The 21320-nt window shown below is 35.9% G+C and overlaps 1 protein-coding gene across 1 annotated transcript in view; it reads right to left on the bottom strand.

The window, feature by feature from the left end:
* Positions 1 to 1521: 1521 nt before the first annotated feature.
* The window catches only part of LOC136886808 (zinc finger protein 311), a 42457-nt gene continuing 22658 nt past the window's right edge, over positions 1522 to 21320 (bottom strand). The window contains exons 4-6 of the mRNA XM_067159634.2: positions 18348 to 18473; positions 13195 to 13274; positions 1522 to 2864 (exon numbers count right to left, since the gene is read on the bottom strand). Of these exons, the coding sequence (XP_067015735.2) occupies positions 1958 to 2864; positions 13195 to 13274; positions 18348 to 18473 (1113 nt within the window). The 3' untranslated portion in view covers positions 1522 to 1957. The remainder of the gene's footprint in view (positions 2865 to 13194; positions 13275 to 18347; positions 18474 to 21320) is intronic.

Raw genomic sequence — 21320 nt, 5'->3', positions numbered from 1 at the left:
ATGAAGAAGGTGAGGACTTTTATCAAAGACAGAGCAGAACGTGAATTCTATTGGACTGATTCTAATATAGTCTTAGCTTGGATAGCTGGACCACCTAACTCATGGACGTATAACTCTGAAATCATTTGAGCCATGAACTTGAATGTTTACCGCAAATCATTTCCACAATTTAGTAACAGGCTGAGAGGAAAAAAAAAGGATCCATTCACAAATTGAACGGTTGGGTGGAAGAAGGGCGTAACTCGAATTATGTCCTTTATCCATAAAATGACACTATATGCTCTCTGGCGATGTCTGCAGCAGCCCGTTAAAGCAGCTTTACACTAGCTCCCATAGATGGCAGTGCAGAGTCAATTCTCGTACATTGCTGAGTTGCGCCTGTCTTCCAGATCGCGGCTGTCTTGAGCAAGACAGGCGTAGGTAATCACAATGGCTGCTGTGTCATCACACGCACGTTCCAATGAAAGTGAATACAACTGTTCTGATGAAGGAAATAGTAGTGACAATTATTTATATGATAAGAAAAGAAGAACAAGGGTAGAAAACAATCAAGTTTTAAGAAATTGTGGAAGAAAGAGATCGTTAAGCGCCGAAGAAATTCGTGGAAAGCATACACAAGTACTTCAAGAAAATGGTGAGTATAATAGCCTACTTGTTAATATTGCACTGGCGAATGAATTGAGGGTACTACTAATGCAGGCTTATACTATAATATACCGTACATTAGATCTAGGTAAGCACTTAAATACTAGGTCTAAGTAATATTTTCCTGCAGGTTAACAAGAAAAATTTAAACCTGTCGAACAATGCTGCATGAAGAGATGCTATGAGATGTCTGCTGAAGACCAGGAAATTCTTCATGGAGGGTTTTGGGGAAGTGGAAGCAAAGAACAACAGGATACACTTCTTACGGGATACATGGAGTAGAGGAACATCAAGAAACGCCACGAATATTTCATGTTATTGTGATATTGTGAATATTTAATCTATTTCTTGCATTGCAGGTTTCTAGTAAACATAATGTTTTGTAAAAATGATTGTCATCGTAGTAAATATTATGCAGTATTATACCTCCACAAGAAATACGGTACATACAGTCCATTTGCAACATTACATTCATATGGTTTATTTTTTCAACGACCTTTTATGGAAGAAGGGCGTAATTAAAAAAATATTAAGGCTCTGGTCTTGCGGGTTTTTGAAACACTACCCTTAAAATTCACTGTAATCACATGAGGAAGTGTGTCTCTAAGACGTGCATGAATATTGTTACATTCCGGTAACAGATAAAAGGTCTAGGTAGTTTTCGTTGATTATCTCAAAACTATGTTTTCTAAGTTACGCCCTTCTTCCACCCAACCATTCAATTGTAAAAAGAGGAAAAGTTGAGGGAATATTTTTCTTTCAATCTATCGTAATGCTAATGAAACAAAAAACGTTACTTGGTAATAATACAGTTTGGGATTAATAATAATAATAATAATAATAATAATAATAATAATAATAATAATAATAATACATACTATATTAGCACTATTGTTAATATGGCTTTGGTATTTAATAATGATTACAATTTTTTAATATGTTCATAGTCTGATAAATATTTTCATTATTGAAGGTGAATGTGACATAGTTTTCTTTTTCTTCACTTTTGAAGGCTTGTTTCTTGATTTTATTCAGGATTTTGTAAACAAATACCATGGGAGGTGATTATTTTCAAAGAGAATAAGCTGTATTCTTGCATACATGTACAAACAAATCACAAAATCAAACATTTACTGTAACTTTTTATATCACAGGTTGTACATCATTTTCAAGAAGTACATTATTATGAAACACCATAGCATGGGCACAATGTTACAAATAGAGCCTTCCTTGCATGATCCGTTCTTCCATGTGAAGCAGTAGATATCAGACAAGAAGTTCTCGGCACTTTACACATGGCACAGGGCTAACTTTATTCGCTACTGTGACTGACTAGATGTCTCCTTAACACAAAGTTGGTTTTGAACCCCTTGCCACAGGTCGGGCAAAGGCAATTCCTCTCACCACCGTGAACCAATTGCTTATGATTCACAAGATGCTCCCTCATCTTGAACGACTTGTTACACAACGAACATTGGTAGTCACGCTTGGCACTATGAACGATAATATGCCTCTTCAATGCAAATTTTCCTCTGAATCCCTTACCACATGTTGGGCAAAGGCATGTTTTCTCACCACAATGTTTGGATTGTTTATGTTTATCAAGATTGTGTTGATTTAAGAAAAGCTTCAGGCATATATTACATTGAAAATTCTTATCTCTATGCACAATCAAGTGAGTCTGAAGTCTGTATCTATTGGTATATCCTGTATCACAAAATTTACACCAGTATAAGATATTCCGAGGATCAGTGGGCTTCTTGCAAATGTCGCAGCTTTTGCCAAGTAACATACTTTTTCTGCAGCATTTTTTCACCACGGGCTTGTTGCAAATGTCACAATCCTTGCCAAGTAACATATTCTGCCTGCAGCAATTTTTCACCATAGGCCTGTTGCAAATGTCACAATCCTTGCCAAGCAACATATTTTTTTTGCAGCAATATTTCATCTTCAAGAACTCTAATGATGCCTGTTCATCAGAGGCTGACGGATCTTGCTCCCTGGACAACAGAACGAAATTTGGAGTATCATCAACAGTGGACTTCTTGCAAATGCTGCAGTTCTTTCCAAGTAACATACTCTCCCTGCAGCAATCTTTCACCATGGGCTTGTTGCAAATGTCACAATTTTTGCCAAGTATCATACTCTGTCTGCAGCAATATTTCATCCTCAGGAACTCTAAGGGTGCCTGTTCATCAGAGGCTGATGGCTCTCGCTCCCTAGAAAACAGAATGAGTAACAAATCAAGCTGACTATAAGGAAGACAACTCATCTATGATGTTTCAATTATTACTACACATTTCCTTTAACACAAAGGAGACACAACCCATAGAAACTAAGGGTGCGCTATTTTGCTGCTGTTGATGGAAATTGGAGAATCTATGGGTACTAGAAATAGTAGCCATGTGACTTCAAGAAAATACTGTTGGATGCTTCTATAAGCATGAAATATACTAGTTTTGTAAATAAGTCGAAAGCTCTTGTTTCGAGGCATTAACAACACAGTGACATTTCTACATAACCTGTGGCTGTGTCATAGTTCACTTTCAGCTGTGAAACGAGCAGGAAATTATTTGTGCCTGGACAGGAAGTGTTCGAGAGGCAGGCTTGCTTGTGCCATTCATGTGAATATTTCGAATGTCTAATTCAACTGTATGAAATTTAGATGATTATGGAGTGTTGCCCCAGTTAATACAGGATGTGACCTTGAGCTCATGTGTCGCTCCTGGAAGCAGCTGCATGTCACTTTTTTGTTCTGTCTCGTCAGTGTGATTTAGAGCAATGATAGCCTCTACATTTAATCACACAGCCCATTCTTTTGCCTTGGCCTATTAAACCCTTATATCTAAACTAGGATTGTTCTCTTTATTCTTCAGGCTTCACGATTCCATGTTGGACTGAGAAACCTTAGCTTGCAGGTATATAACATTACCATCAAATTACATACGTGTAAAAAATAATATTGGAAGATGCTGCAGAGTACAAAAAGAGCACAGTGATTTTTCCCTTTAGTGACACCACACAGAGGGGTGCTTTTTTGCGTCCAACAAGATTTTAATGTGTACACCAAGTTTTTATCACATCCATAACCTGGCACTTGAAAGTGCTTCATCTAAAGAAGACTATTACATGATGAACGTGTTGTAAAAATATATCATCACATCATATATCATTCACACAAGACTTTTGTGAGTGCATACGCATTGCAAAAATATGCCAATATTTTATAAAACCCTCAAGTTTTTAAATGTGAAACTGTTGTCAAAAAATTAAAAGTGTCACTATGTTTATACATTGTTATCATACACTATTGTTTATCTTGCTAGATTTGTAATTCAGGCTGATGATGATGCTTATGAAATGGTCAAATCCTGTACAGCACACACTTTGTATTGAAAAGGTGGAACCCTCACTGAAATTTCAACTTTTGCAATCTCAGTTCAATACAGAACCATAATGAAGTTTATAAATTTATTTGTACAACTGAACAAGGAATATAATTAAAAACAAGAAAAGGATATTCAGTCATCCTAAGAGAGAAATTTAAAGACCTCAATCTGATAACAGAGCCTGAACAGTTTGCTAACAGCTATCCCAGTTCATACCAATGTTCGCTATTGCAGATTCACCACTCCACTTCATGTATTTTGAAACCAATCTGATGTTATTTCGGGTTTGTTGGATTGTAATGTCTTTCTTGATATCGTGTAGCCAATATGGTGTCCGAAAGTATACATTTGTCTGTTCTTGAAAAAAAAATGAATGTTTTCTCATAAATGGTGATTTTAGAGAGGAACTTCTTGAAGAGGAAGATGGAAAATATATGCAGGAGGTGACACTGAATTGCACAAAACTGTTGAAGTGCTAGAGGTGAATCTGATGAGGGATTTTTAACTCTTGCTGACAACAGGGTAAAGACATTGCACATTATAAATCAAGCCTCTTGATTTTCATTATTACTGATTTTGATTATTATTATTATTTTCATGACAACACTTCTGGAATCACCAATTTTATATTATACTCTCATAAGACGAGTAGTATCACCAAGCAAAGTAGCCGCATGTGTTAATGCACTACAGCTATGGAGCCAAGCAGGTTAGAAACTTTCTGCTGGCTGTCCTGAGATTGCTTTTCTGTGGTTTCCAATTTTCAGTTCCAGGACACTACTGGGGGCAGTTCCTGAGTCGACTGCTTCCACCTCTCATTCACCATCATTTCACCTTCAACAGTGTTCGGCACCAGGAAGAGCATGCCATCACATATCGTGTCATCTTGTTCGCTTGTTCGTTCACAACAAGATGTTCTTGAGCGCTCTCTGGGAACATGGCAGTGAAAAGGTTAAGTTCTTCTAGTCACATTCCTAACTGTTGTGCAAAACTTAAGGACGAGATAGATAAGGCAACATAAAATGTAAACTTCTCTGTGGAAATGAACAAAGGTTCGGCAACACATTGCCAGAGGTCTCCCATACATGCGTAGAAATGTGGCACAAGGTCAGCGCGACTATAGCACCAAATGCGTCTGGCCCCACAAAACGAGGCAGTTGAAGAAACGGAACAAGACCGTGTCGGTCAATCAGCTAGGTGTTACGGTGCACTTTGGTGATGTCATTCATTACAACATCGCCCGCAGAGAACATTCGGATGACTTCACGCGGCGAAGAATAATCGGGAAACAGGAAGAAGGATGAAGGATGAAGGCTGACGAGTGAAGTCCAGAAGTTTGGTACTGCTCACAGCATTGCTTCACATGCACAGAGAGCATTACGAATCACAGGCGCTGCTGCCCAAAGGCAAGGCAAGGTCGACCATGGTCAACTACAGCAGAAGATGACCGCTGCATTGTGCAACAGGCAACAAGAGACTCACGTCAGTAGTAAGCAAGTATGTTCAGGGTATTTCCATTTTCCGAAATTCCACTCCTGGCAGCCTCCACAAAATTGCCTATTTTCCCCAAAATTTACCAATTTTAGTTAAAATTGTCAATAGTGAATTTTATAGAAAAGTGAAAAATATCTCAAACATACCCATTTACTACAAAATAGAACTAAAAATACCAGAAATCTGTTTAAAAAGAAAATAAGTCGCTATCACAATTGCTATCACTGTCAACTTCATTAATGAAATCATTTTATGTACTTGCTTTTCAACTCCCAGATCATGTAAACCTTGATAAACAGGCATGAGTTTTGTGAATTATTTAATATCAATATCACTTTTAGTTAATTTTTGACTGAAACGATCCAGCAGGAATACCTGAAATTCTCCTTCCTTTCCTTGTAATTTAACAATTATGTGTTTTCCAAATTAAGTTTGAATTTCCTTCAGTTCTTTTATAGGAAATGTATCATCGACTTTTAAGTTTTTAGTTTAACTGTTGATGTGTTTTGACAATGACCTACTTATTTAATCTTTTTCGAAGGTGCCATTTATTAGAGAGGAAATCTAGAGAATAAACAACCATAGCGAACTGCATAAAAATTTGTAAGAATAACTCTCTTATCACATTGAAATGAAAAGTCTTTTTAACACTTTTATTAACTAATTTTTTTGTTTTTGTATCTCTCGTGAATTGATTATATGATAACTGTATTTTATTATTCTGAGAATTTTCTATCATACTGATCATTGCTTTTCCATTTAATTTTTGTATGTTTTGATAATTTAAAGTAAATCCTTTCATTTTTGTTACATGATTGCCATTATTGTTTCAAAATAACTTTAATCCGTTTACCACCTAACTCGTCAGTCCATTCTCGTAACATACAGCCTGTATCATTATCTTTACGTACTATTGAGTCGGCGTCAAAATATACGACGTTTTCACCTAACTTATCTAACATATCTTATAATCCTAATCTTGCATTAGATGTAGTAAAAGCTGCTATAAAGACGTTTGAATTCATATTATTTTCACTGTAATAATCTTTAAAGTTATGTGTTATTTGAACCATTTCTCCATTGATAAAGTTTATATTTATGCCATCTAACAAAATTTCACATAGGTAAAATTTGCATTGCGCTATGCTATCAACTATCCAGTTTCAACCACCTCTGGAAAAAAGCTACAAATATACTAAAAATTCAGCACATACATGTTAATAGTGATTTCTAAAGCTATTCCAACTATACTTTTCTCTCTCCCTAATAAATGGAGATGGATATTGGAAGTTCTACTACTACAAATAAATATTCTATTACAGAATTACTTGGGAAATAGAACAAAATCAACCAATGAAAGATTTTTTTAAAGAGAATAATATAATTATTCCAGAAAAATTCGAAACAATTAAAATAAAAGCTGATACCAGAATTCCGGTATCGTCCGTAATATTGTTTCTAAAAAACAACAAACACTAATCTTTCCTTTTTCTTATTTTGCTTTAAAATTTCCAGATAGGGAGTTCCATATAAAAACTCTAGAACTGTTCTATTTTATTAGAATTTTTTCTAGAATACACGTCTTTCTATATACATATATAGATATATATATGTATGGATAAACATCTTGAATGAGTTGTTTTTATTATAAATATTTATCAGTCTATGAAACAGACTCTCTTCTAATATTTATGGGGACTGGATTCCCCTTTAAAAGGTAACAAAAAAATTAATTTTTTAAAAATTCGACCACCATTGTGAGTTTCTATATCTTCTTCCTCTTCTGGAAATTTGCCTTTAGATTATTCTTTAGTATTTCCTTTGCCTTCTTTGCCAGAATTTGAACTCTCTTCATCCAAGTAACATTTGTTAATTGCCTTAAGAATCTTTTTTTATATATTTATTTCTTTTACATTTATTTAAATCTCTTAATTCGACATATTTATCTTTCTCTTTACCTTAAACAGTAATTTTTGCACAACCATTTTTAAGTAAAATTAAATCTAAACACTCTACTTGGTATTCTTCATCTAGTAAACTACTTTGTTTTTCTCCTGTTTCTTTTTAATGGGTTTTGTTCTCTTAAAATAAATCTATAATCTCTTAGTATGAGTTAAACCTAATTCTAATTATAATTCTTCTATATCTATGTCCTTAGAGATGGTAGAAAACAAACTATGGGATTTAGAAAAATATGTTTCTCCAGATTTAATGTGACATTTCTGGACTAAAGATATAATATTAGAGTTGTCCATATCTTCTAGATCTTTTATATAGTTAATTTTTTTTTTTTTTTTTTTTTTTTTTTTTTTTTTTTTTTTTTTGCTATTTACTTAACATCGCACCGATACAGATAGGTCTTATGGCAATGATGGGATAGGAAAGGCCTAGGAATTGGAAAGAAGCGGCCGTGGCTTTAATTAAGGTACAGCCCCAGCATTTGCCTGGTGTGAAAATGGGAAACCACAGAAAGCCATCTTCAGGGCTGCCGACAGTGGGAATCGAACCCATTATCTCCCGATTACTGGATACTGGTCGCACTTAAGGGACTGCAGCTATTGAGCTCGGTATATATAGTTAATGGGTAGATAATTACAACTATATGCAGATAAAACAAATTTAAGTAATTTTTCTCTTTCCTCTTGATTCTCTGGTAAATGAACTTGTATTACTGTTAATTTCTTTTTGTATTTTTACTTCCCCAGTAAACATATTGTAATAAATCTCTATAAGCAAGAAAACAACTGTTTTGTAGAATATTCATTAATTTTCCCCACATTTTAGCTAATGGAACAGAGTATAATGGCGCGTTTTGGAAATATACTCTCAATTTCCTAATAACTTTAAACAATTTGTATTGCATGAAATTCTTTTTGTTGTTGGAAATATTTGTTCGTGTAATTATAAATTGTTGCTTCCAAAACTGTTATTCCATTCTCTTTAGCTAATTTAGGAGAAAGTGGTTTTTTTTTTCAATTTTTTATCTGGACAACTTAGAAAATCTACTATATGGTTTCCTAGTTGTTTATTAACTCCAGGACTTGTTAATTGGCAAATAAATTTATTGTAGATTTTAACTCTAGAATTAGAATTTATCCAAGTAAAGCAGTCTATTCCAACAGAATTGTTATTGTTAACAATTACATTACGTTCTTCTTTATATTCTCCTTGTATTCTGAAATTAAAATTATTTATTAAATATTTAATCATATCTTCCTTGCTAAAAATAAAATCATGTGTTATATCTAAATCTAGTAGATAATAATGTTCTTTCTTAAGTTCTTCTAATATGTTTGGTAATTCTGTTAAAAGTGTATTTATTTTTACATCGGTTAATTCTACAGGGTCTTTTCTTTACCATGCTCGGCAGCACCACTGAGAGCAGGGCACGGCTGGTGCAATGACACTCGGTCGCTAGTCGGTATAATGCACGCTTCCCCCCCCCCCCCCCCCCCGCTACTCACGGCAATTCACACTTATAGAAATCCATTTCTAGTGAAACTATTAGTCTAAAACCTACCTGGCATTACATTTTGATGTTCAAAATGTTGTCCCTCAGCTGTCAAACACGCCTGACACCTCGTAAATAGGTTTTCAGACACTCGACGAATCTCAGCTCGTGTGATGTTCGAAATAACTTGTGTAATGTTCTCTTGTAGTTCTTCTCTTGTGTGAGGATTGTTCACATATACTTTTCCCTTCAGCATCCCCAACATGTAATAATCACAGGGATTTAAATCAGGAGATCTAGGTGGATAATTAACCACACGATCTTCGAAAACTTCCCGTATTACCTCCATAGACTGATTAGCAGTGTGTGCCGTCGCATTATCTTGCATAAAGTAACCATTACTCCTTCTGTCAGCTCTTGGATGAATGGTTTAAGAATGAGGTCTATATATCGATCAGCATGTATTGTTTTGTGGAAAAATATAGTTCTCTAATTCTTCAAGCACTTATTGGGTACCAAACTCCTATTTTTACATCATGAAGTGGACGGACATGCAGCTGGTGGGGATTTTCTGCACACCAGAAATGATTGTTTTGACTATTTACACAGCCATTTAAGTGTAGAAATGCTTTATCACTATAAAATAAAAGTTCTGGATCAACATACCCATCATGAACTGACTGAAGCAACCAGTAACAATACCGAACCCTAGCAAAACTGTCAGGTCCTCTTAAATATTGGGCAGGGGTGGGTTTGTACGGTTTTGCTTTTTACAGATTTATTGCTTTGTGGGCAGAAGATAATGACACATTAGCTTGTACGGCGAGACGCGGCAGGGATTTTGTTGGAGTTCTTTCCAAGAGAGCTCCTATTTCATCAAGCTTTTCCTCTGTTAAAACGGTTCGTCTCCTGCGCGATTTCTTGTTAAGAATGGACCCGGTGGTTCTTTACTAATCTACGTACTGTACTCCTATGGGGTGGGAGGATGCCAGGAAATTTGTGAATTCTGTATAAGAAGAATGCTTCACATAGCACAACACAGTGAATACATGCTGTTCTACTGTATACAATACTTGTTAAACACACAATTAGTATTCTTACAGAAACTACACTACTTTAAAGCGAACACACTGAACACGCTACCAATGCTGCAGATGAACTGAACTATTGCTGTGTGTGAAGCAATGGTTATCACTACCGTACTGCATTAGGTCACCTTAACGGTCAAGAAGCAATATATCTCTCTGCAAATGAGTCACTCGGCCGCACTATCGCCTTCCGTGCATGTTCTCCTGACACACGGAGCAGGCCATAAAAAAGACCCTGTACTTAATACAGAATAACAACTGGATTTGAGTATCTTTTATTTATAATATCCATATCTTTTATTAAAATCTGTTTAACACCTTTGATTGTTTATGTATTAGACTTTAATAAATATGGTATATTTGCTTTACTGCATGTCTTGCTAAATTACAATTAGAGAACTTACTTCTTAGATAACTATTAAAGGAACAACATGCCTCTTTTTTTATGAGAAATTTTCTGTTTATTAATTCTCCTTTGCAATCTGTAGAATCTGTAATTTTAACAACAATAATATTATTAGAAAAAGGTTCTGTAATTGGTTTATATTCTTGTAATTTTTGTTCTCCATTCATGTAATGAATATCTCCAATATTTGTAATATGATTTGAGTTGGGCCGATGACCTTAGACGTTAGGCCCCTTTAAACAACAAGCATCATCATCATTATCATCAAGAATTGAGTTGTTTAAATTTTCTGTTAGTAACCATAATCCAACTCTTTCGTTGGTTGGTTTTGTTTTATTTCCAAGTAATTCTGTAATAGAGTATTTATTTGTAGTAGTAGAACTTCCAATATCCATCTCCATTTATTAGGGAGAGAGAAAAGTATAGTTGGAATAGCTTTAGAAATCACTATTAACATGTATGTGCTGAATTTTTAGTATATTTGTAGCTTTTTTCCAGAGGTGGTTGAAACTGGATAGTTGATAGCATAGCGCAATGCAAATTTTACCTATGTGAAATTTTGTTAGATGGCATAAATATAAACTTTATCAATGGAGAAATGGTTCAAATAACACATAACTTTAAAGATTATTACAGTGAAAATAATATGAATTCAAACGTCTTTATAGCAGCTTTTACTACATCTAATGCAAGATTAGGATTATAAGATATGTTAACGTCGTATATTTTGACGCCGACTCAATAGTACATAAAGATAATGGTACAGGCTGTATGTTACGAGAATGGACTGACGAGTTAGGTGGTAAACGGATTAAAGTTATTTTGAAACAATAATGGCAATCATGAAACAAAAATGAAAGGATTTACTTTAAATTATCAAAACATACAAAAATTAAATGGAAAAGCAATGATCAGTATGATAGAAAATTCTCAGAATAATAAAATACAGTTATCATATAATCAAATCACGAGAGATACAGAAACAAAAAATTTAGTTAATAAAAGTGTTAAAAAGACTTTTCATTTCAATGTGATAAAAGAGTTATTCTTACAACTTTTTTTATGCAGTTCCCTATGGTTATTTATTCTGTAGATTTCCTCTCTAATAAATGGCACCTTCGAAAAAGATTAACAAGAAGGTCATTGTCAAAACATATCAACAATTAAACTAAAAAACTTAAAAGTCGAAGATACATTTCCTATAAAAGAATTGAAGGAAATTCAAACTTAATTCGGGAAATGCACATACTTGTTAAATTACAATGAAAGGAAGGAGAATTTCAGGTATTCCTGCTGGATTTTTCCAGTCAAAAATTAACTAAAAGTTATATTGAACAGTTAAATAATTCACAAAAACTCATGCCTGTTTATCAAGGTTTACGTGATCTAGGAGATGACAGGCAAGTACATAAAATTGATTTCATTTATGATGAATTTGACAGTGATAGCAATAGTGATGGTGACTAATCTTTTTTTTAATAGATATCTGGGATTTTTTGTCCTATTTTGTTGTAAATGGCTATGTTTGGTGTATTTTCCACTTTTCTATAAAATTCACTTTTCACAGTTTTACCTAAAATGGGTAATTTTGGGGGAAAACAGGCATTTTTTTGGAGGGCGCCAGGAGTGGAATTTCGGAAAATTGCAAATACCCTGAACATACCCACTTTTTACTCACATCGAACAGCGGGTGCAATTGCAACCACACCTAACAGGACTGCAAGGCATCCAATCTCACGCTCCACCGTGGCACGGCGACTGCATGGAAGTAGTCTATTTGACCAAGAACCATTACATTATGTTCCATTTACACCCACCAACCGGCAGCACCGTTTGCTATGGTGCCATGAGCATCAGGTCTGGACAGATAAGGAGTTGGAGGGTCACGTGCTCTCAGATGAGAGCAGATTCAGTCTGAGTAGTGATTCTCGACTTACCCTCATCTGGCAAGAGATGGGAACACATAATTCAACCAGGAACAATGTTGACATGACCATTTTGGTGGTCCAAATGTTATGGTTTGGGGAGGCATAATGTTGCACGGGCGTACCGACCTCCTATCTTTGGAAGACAGGAAACCCACGGGGTACTCTCACTGGTCAACGTTATTGTGACTGCACTCCTTCCCCATAACACATGCGGAGTGCAGTCAGTCCAACTTCATTTTTATGGATGACAATGCACGACCACATCAAACAACGCAGGTGGAGGAGCTCTTGGTACAAGACAATATTTGGAAAACGGACTGTTCTGCCCGTTCCCTTGACTTAAATCCCATCGAGCACGTGTGATACATACTGGGCAGCCATATTGCAGTATGTCTACATGCAACAACGACCATCCAGCAGTTGCCAACCTTGCTGGTGGAGGAATGGGATGTCCTACCACAAGAACTCCTTACCAATCTTGTGGCCAGCATGGGAATATGTTGCAGAGCATGCATCGCTGTCCATGGTGATCACACATGCTTTTGAGAACCATGTCCCCTCTTTTGTGATGTCCAGGGGAGCATCATGAGTCGCAGTGACTTACGTATAAAATAGACATTTCTGTTCATCTCATTGCATATTCCTTTCCATTGACTACTGAATCATACTGTAGCAGTTCTTCCTATGTATGGTTTAAGTTTTATCGAGCTATGTTACCTGCCAGTGACACAACATGCAAAAGTTCTGCACAGCAGTGTATATAAAACTAAATATACACACTTATTCTACCTACCTCTTGGCCTCACACACAGATTTTACATCCTGTAACTCGGTTTCCTCTTCATTGTTTCCTTCATTTCCATTTCTCAGACTCTATAATATGAGACGAATGAACACAAAATTACAAATGAGCAATATATTTGGATGAGCATACAATAAAGAGTATGTACAGAGACGGTGTGCATTATCCAAAGCCTAACACTGAAATATATTTAAAAATCCCAAAATCACAGACACAATGCAAATGGGAAGAATTCAATTCATGGGACACTTAGAAAGAACAGACCAGAACAGACTAATACACAAAACACATACATTCATAAAGAACAAGGATACTAGACCAAATTGGTACAAGATTGCAGAAAAAGACCTGAAGGCTTTAGGATCACCAAACCTACTTGACCAGAATGAAATAATAAAAATCACTTACACACAGGGTTTTGAGGAAGATGAGAAGACTACACAACATACATGGTCAGAGCAATGAAAACAGATCCAATCGTTGCGATGAAGGAATAGTGGGCCAACAAGAAGGCCAGAAAATGTTGATTTTGTGTGGTCCTAAGTGAATATTAGAAAAAGAATGTTAGAAGTAGCTGATGGTTTCAAACCATCTTTTATTTTAAAACAAAAGTGAATGAGAATGTTAAGGCTGTAGATTAGACACTTTTTTTTTTTTTACAATTTGATTAACATCGCACTGATGCAGATAGGTCTTATGGCAAACATGGGACAGGAGTGGGGAGGAGGCGGCCATTGCCTTAATTAAGATACAGCCCTTTGTCAAAATGGGAAACCATAGAAAACCATCTTCAGGGCTAACAGTGGTGGGGTTCGAAACACTGTCTCCCAAAAGGAAACTCACAGCAGCGCACCCCAAACAGCACAGCCACATCAGGAATATTCTTACAGGTAATATATGTATCACTTGGCTTACTCATCAGCACACTGCATATTACAGGACAAAAATAATTAAAAACACAAATCAACTTTCCATTCTTCTACATTTTTACACAACATTACACTCGCTGATACATATTGACAGGTTGAGTGAGATCACTGAATGTTATGTAATGAAAATGAGTGTTATAAAGAGTAAGACAATGGTGTTGAATAAAAAAAAGGCACAAAACCTTGAAATTGTGGAGAGCTTGGAGTACAGGGTAAGCAAACTCGTGCAGTCTGCAGACCCGGACAAGGAGATCAGTGTGTGAGGAACTTGGTGTGCAGGAATGAAGTAGACACTGAACAAAAGACAAGAGAATAAAATCCAAGCCAGTGAAATTAAGTGTCTCAGAAGTAGGAAAGACAAGAAAAGACAGAGTAGAAAATGAGAACATAAGGAAGGAAATCAGACCGGAAAAGTTTCACGACACAATGGAGACAATCTGGACATGTTAAGAGGATGCTGAAGCAATGATGGGAGACTCAGACTGAACGAGGAACAATGGTGGATGAACAGAGGGGCCACAAACATGCAAACCCAATGGGAGCTGGATGAGGGAAAGGGATGATGACGATGATGAGTATCGGATAAAGTCAAATGTACAGCTAAACTTCCCATTCTTCTACATTTCTATATGCAGATATGTGTACAGCAATGGATTTACTCACGTAATTTTTCCTCCCTGAGTTTTAGAATGAAAATTTGGGGGGGAAAATAAAATTGCATAATTTCCCTCCTTTGTTTTATCTATGGTTTCCACTAGTTGCAAACCACGGATTTATCTCATCTTCATGATTCATGTCGATGTACGGAACTCAGAAATTTGTTTGGAAATTCCAGTTCATGTTCCCCATGCTAGGAGAGGAGGAAGTGACCGATTACTCAACATTCCAGCGCCCGGGGCCAGAACACGTGTGACGGCTAGCCTTAACACAGCTGTGACTCCCACCCGTACAGTAATCGCTTTGAACAGTGTTCTTACGTGTGAATTGTTGTGCGAAGTGTTTGTTAGTGACGTGATGGGAAAGATGCACACTTTAAATTGTCTGTAACAGAATTTGCCAAAAATAACAGCAATCATGCTGTATCTCTTGAATTTTCCATAGCACCATCACACTGGCAGAAGCAGAAAGAAGAAATACAGTGTACCAAGAAAGCAACTTTATCATTTCGGGGACCAAGAACCAGGAAGCATCCAGAAATTGAAAAGAAAGTTGTTTTTCTACATAAATCAATTGAGAAATGTTGGCTTTCCAGTTTCTCACAAGATGCTCCAGTTAAAGTCTGTAGAAGTAGCAAAAATCTTGAAAATTCCTCATTTTAAAGCAAGCAGAGGGTGGTTTTGTCTGTTTATGAAAAGGAACAATCTATGTCTTCGAAGAAGGACATCTCTATGCCAGCGACTTCCGAAAGACCTCAGTAGAAAAGCCGTGCAGATTACTGCATCTGGGAGATGGAAGAAAATGGGAGTGACTCATCGCAGATGACTTCAGAAGAAAGCGACGATGAATGACATGGTAAGTCTATTTCCTTGAAGTTAAATACATATTAGCATAGGCAATTCTACAGACTTTTACTCTAATACATTATTCTAATTTGTTTCAGGTTTGTGGCTCCTATCTTCAGCGAATTCTTGCATAACATTAAAAGACAATGGTTTCTGTATAATTATTGCTAGGGAATGTATTATTGCCTTTGAAATTTTATTAAAATTAAAGATTGTGTTATACACAGGAGGGCATACTATATTGTTTCGCACTTTATTTTTTGTACATCCAGGTATGGTTCACATTTCACTTTTGAAGGTGGTAACATGTAACTAGTGTCCTGTTCCACCATTTGGTAGCAGCACACGCACAGGGACCAACGAATGCACTCGTCATAGACATTTCATAGTATAGATAAGAAAAGTGTTTTTCCACCAATCAATACACAATTTATTTTAAATAGATTAAACTAGTACTGGTTTCGGCTCTCTAACGGCCATCATCAGCTAGTACATGATTTGCTTCCAGCCATTAGACAATTCACAAGTTGTTATTGTATTAGACATCCGGATGTCTAATGGGGGATGGAAATGTAATTAAAATATCAGTAGTCAAGGTAAAAAGTTACAATAAGTTAGAACATGAGTATGTAGGACATATTAAAACATATGGGTCATAATATAAAACACTTAAAAAGTTTTTAACACATTAAAATTTGGTAAGTATAGGTAGACACAGCTAAAATCAACATAACATAAAAGCAAAGGAAGTACACAGAAGATAGAAGAGTAGAACCTATGTAACATGAACTAAAAATTTTTAACAAGTGTCTACCTATACTTACCAAATTTTAATGTAATACAGATGTTGATTCCCATAAGGAATTTAAAATATTTGTCCCGAATGAGTAAATTTATAATACCAATATAATGGTCCATTATTGGACATTATAAATTTTCCAGCTAACTCATTCTTGGTTGCCTGGGTGCATAGTGCATTGGCACTGCTGGTGGCTTCAAGTAGCCTATGCAGTGGCCTCCACAGTATGCACTAGCCTTGCGTCTTGGGTGGTGTGCTAAGTCCCAACTGATGAGCCTAACTTAGCACACGAGGGCGAAACGCAGGCAACCAAGAATGAGTTAGCTAGAAAATTTATAATGTCCACTAACGGACCATTATATTGGTATTATAAATTTTAATGTGTTAAAACTTTTTAAGTGTTTTATATTATGACCCATATGTTTTAATATGTCCGACATACTCATGTTCTAACTTATTGTAACTTTTTACCTTGACTACTGATATTTTAATTACATGCTACTATATACATTTCCATCCCCCATTAGACATCCGGATATCTAATACAATAACAAGTTGTGAATTGTCTAATGGCTGGAAACAAATCATGTACTAGCTGATGATGGCCGTTAAAGAGCCGAAACTGGTACTAGTTTAATCTATTTAAAATAAATTGTGTATTGAATGGTGGAAAAACACTTTTCTTATCTATACTTTGAATCTGTCAATACGGAAAATGAAATTTATAAATAATAATAGACATTTCGTAACAACACTGTCAATGTAGGAGCAGACAGCATGGAAAGCAACCATCGGGGACAACGCTATAAGACTTGGTTCCTATGGAAAAAAGGTGTGACCACTGCAGAAATTCGTCGGCGCTTGGTGGCAGTCTGCGGAGAACATGCACTGTCATGGAAAACATTGGTGGACAACAGAACCAGTTCTGGAAGGAATATGACAGTGTCAACACCATCCATATTGCGTGGGTCGAACAGGCCATCCAAGGAAACAAATGCATCACATTTACAGAAATGGAGGCAGCCACGGGAATTAGCCAAAACACCTGCAGCAGATCGTGCATGGCCACTTACTATCGGGGAAGTTGTCATCCACGTGGGTGCCTAGACTCTTGCCTGCAGACGAAAAGCAGAGGCGAGAGGACGTGTGCAGAGAACTTTTGCAATGCAATGATTAAGATCCAGCCGACTTAATGGCTGGGCTTGTGACTGGTGATGAGGTATGGCTCCACCGCTGCCATTGATCAAATGGGATTCATGCTGCTGCCACACCCACCATACTCTCCCGACTTGGCACCAAGTGATTATCACCTGTTCGGGAACATGAAGAAACCTCTGCTTGGTCACCGTTTTGCGGATTTTGCAGAACTGGAAACAGCTGTCAAGGTACAGGTACACAGAACTCTGCAAGGATGGTTTCAGGAAGGTCTGGAGAGACTGACACATCGATGGCAAAAGTGCATACAGTTACAAGGAGATTATGTTGAGAAGGTGGACGTAACAACTGATGTGTAATGTAATTCATTTGGGTAGAAAAAAATAAAGTGTAAAACAATTTAGTATGCCCTTTGTATTTTGGATAATTTTGTACTATTTTAGTCCTAAATGAACTTCTTAACCTATGCAAGATAATTATGTTTGATTTTTCATTTCCATTTTTAATTTAGATTTACATAATTTTCTTCCCAGTTTTATAGGTAAAAAGAAAAAGTAAAATAAGGGGGGAAATTACGCGAGTAAATACTGCATTTCTATAAAATATCTCAGGAAGCCTTAGGTATACCCCTGCCTTCTGGATCACACCACTACCTCAAACACAATACAGAATCAAAGGCAGAATATTCACTGTACTACCGTTGCATTTTGAGTAGAAAGATTATCACCTCCATAAAAATATCTGAGGATTCAGTCTCACCTCATTTTCTGCCATGCACTCATCTGATGAATCTGGGCTGATCTCAGGCTGTACTTTCCGCTCTTCTTTGATCTCCTGTTTAACCCATACCTGTGGTATTGCCTTGTGTTCATTGATCTCGCCTTCCTAGTGAACAATGTAGAACAGTAAAGTATGAATGGAAATAACATCCTTTGAATTTCTACTTTGTAACAGAAGCAACTGTAGGAAATATTCACATTTCACAAACACTTTGCTGTGCATCATCAGAAAAACTCAAGCAGCTATGATTATGACACTTCTTCTAGCATTATTTGACAGTAAAGTTAGACCTGATGATATATGGACAGTGGTGGATGAGGTCGATCCATCATCAGCTACTGATTTGAAGGTTGTGTCAGTATTCTTGGAAGGACACTTTCTCCCTATAGCCATAGCTGACCAGATGCCTCACAACACATCCAACATCATACCACCTGCTTAATATTTCCCAAATCTCCTTCAACATTTTCCTTGTACCTTAACATTTAGTGTTAAAGATATCTATTATGTCCACAAAAACTACAGGCCATCACTTTGAAAACACATTGTTCACTAGGTGAAAACTGCTTATATTTGTGCACATATTCTGTTTCTTTCCTAAGCTTAATTTTCAATCCTCACTCTAGTAGTAGGTACTAATTTTCTATTGCCTCTGGCTTGCTTGCTTTGTAGGTAATTAAAAGTGTCTGACATTACTGTACAGCATAAGATTTATTCTGAAGCCTCCACCTTATCAATACATTTGTTTACATACTAACATTCACAGTACCGGTTTCGACCCTTCAAGGGTCATCCTCAGCTGACAATTTCAAATATAGTTCTTAAAAAAGCATCACAATGGGAAATATTGTAGTCGTGACAATCGTCCAATTCAACAGACAATCTAAAACAAATGATACAATTAAAATAATAAAATAAGTCCTCTTTTCCTGGATTATAAAAGTATTACGTAGTATAAAAAGACATGTCATTTGCAAATGTTTTTGTTATTTTGATCAGCGTAAAAATTGGAACTTGGAATGTTATGTATGCAATGATAGTAGTATTCTTGAAGTGTCCACTATTTTTGCATTAAAACTTATGGCTAATTGATTAAAACGTTTCGGATGTTTATTCTTGCGATAACTATATCGTTTATTTCACCATGTTCCTCTGCTGGTAGTATGAGCATCTTGGAATGACTTGGACACTTTTTTTGAGAAATTGGGTAGTTGTCTAGTGTTCACTTCAAGGCATTGTCAATATATATGTACAAGATTCATAATATATACTAATGCTGAGTTGATAGTAAAATGCGTTTTTAAGAATAAAAACTTTATTTTTAGTGACGTGCTTCTTAATTTGATGTATAATTTTGTCAAGTGTCAATTTGTTTTACAATACTTGAAGTCTTGAATTTTGAAAGATAGCGTGAAGGTTTTTTCCCTTTTATGTTGTAGGCCGTATTTATCTGTAAGTAGAAATGAAGTGTGTGAGAAGTTGCGTCTACTACATTTTAAGTTAGAGGTAAAAGAGTGTGCGTTGTACTTACAGTAGATATTGACACTGTTGTGCATTACACAGCAGCACGTCGAGTACTGTTGGGTGTTTGTCTAGAGCTGCTGCTTGTGGCTGCGCAGGGGAAGTTTGAAGGGGTAGAAGGAGCAGCTGCTGGGAGAGTGGGACTGGAGTGGAGGGTATCTCTTGGCGGTTCTTTTATGTGTATTGGGTGTTGCTTCTTAACTCTTTTTAGGTAATTATTTTTTAAGAGGGGGAGGCATCAAAATGAATGTTGGTTTTTTCTGTGATTTTGTTCAAATTAAAATTTGGGTTGACATACTGATCTAGGTTTATATAAAATTCTTCCATTATATTGACTAAGGGGCTCTTGGGGTTAGTACTTAGAAGTTGCATGTCATTTTCAACATTTGTAAATTTGTGTTTGTAATCTTCAATATGTTGTCCTATGGCTGAAAAATGACTATGTTTTATTGCATTGGTATGCTCATTGTATTGTATCTGGAAGTTCCTCCCAGTACGTCCAATGTAACTGGCTTCACAGTCGTTGCACTTCATGTGATAGACTCCTGAGTGGCTGTATTGATTTTTATTGTTAATAGATTTGGAATTGTGTAGGATGCTAATATTACTGTGTGTAGTTTTATAGGCTATTTTTAGGCCTCCTTTCTTGAAGATGTTTGTTATGGGATATGTATGGGTGTTGTTGTAGGTGAATAGTACGTTATCTTTCTTGGGTTTTTTTTCTGATTAATTTGGATTTGGATTGATTTTTTATTTTGTATATGATTTTGTTGATCATTTCTTTTTTATATCCGTTTTGTCTGGCTATTTCATGGATCAAGTTGAGTTCTTTATTTAGTTCTTCTTTTGTTAGTGGTATATTAAAGACTCTATATGTCATACTATAGTATGCTGCTTTCTTGTGTGCGTTGGGGTGGGTGGAGTCTATTTTTATTGTATTGGATGTATGTGTGGGCTTTCTGTATATTTTGTATGATAAATGATTATCGTGCCTAGTTATAGATATGTCTAAGTAGTTTATGGTGTGATTGTTTTCTGTGTCTATGGTGAATTTTATATGCGGGTCTATTGCATTTAATTGTTCTAAAATTTTGGTTTCATTGGTGTATCTATTGTCTATTATGACAAATATATCATCCACAAATCTACACCAAAATAGAATATTATCTATTTTTTGGATTTCTTGGTGTTCTATATAATCTATATAGATTTCAGCTAATATACCTGATGTTGGGGATCCCATTGGTAAACCTTGCTGGTGATATATGGTGTCATGAAATTTAAAATAGTTGTTGTTGATAGCAAAATGGAGTAATTTAATGAACTCTTCTATTTCTAGGGTACTGAGTTTGCTGTGGTATTTGAGATTACATTCTATTATTTTTTGGTTTTTTGCATGGGTATGTTAGGGTACATGTTTATTCTATCATA

This window comes from Anabrus simplex, chromosome X (genome assembly GCF_040414725.1).
Source record: "Anabrus simplex isolate iqAnaSimp1 chromosome X, ASM4041472v1, whole genome shotgun sequence".
In the NCBI taxonomy this organism is placed as follows: domain Eukaryota; kingdom Metazoa; phylum Arthropoda; class Insecta; order Orthoptera; family Tettigoniidae; genus Anabrus; species Anabrus simplex.
The sequence above is the reverse complement of the archived record's forward strand: the minus strand, read 5'-3'. Positions and strand labels throughout refer to the sequence as shown.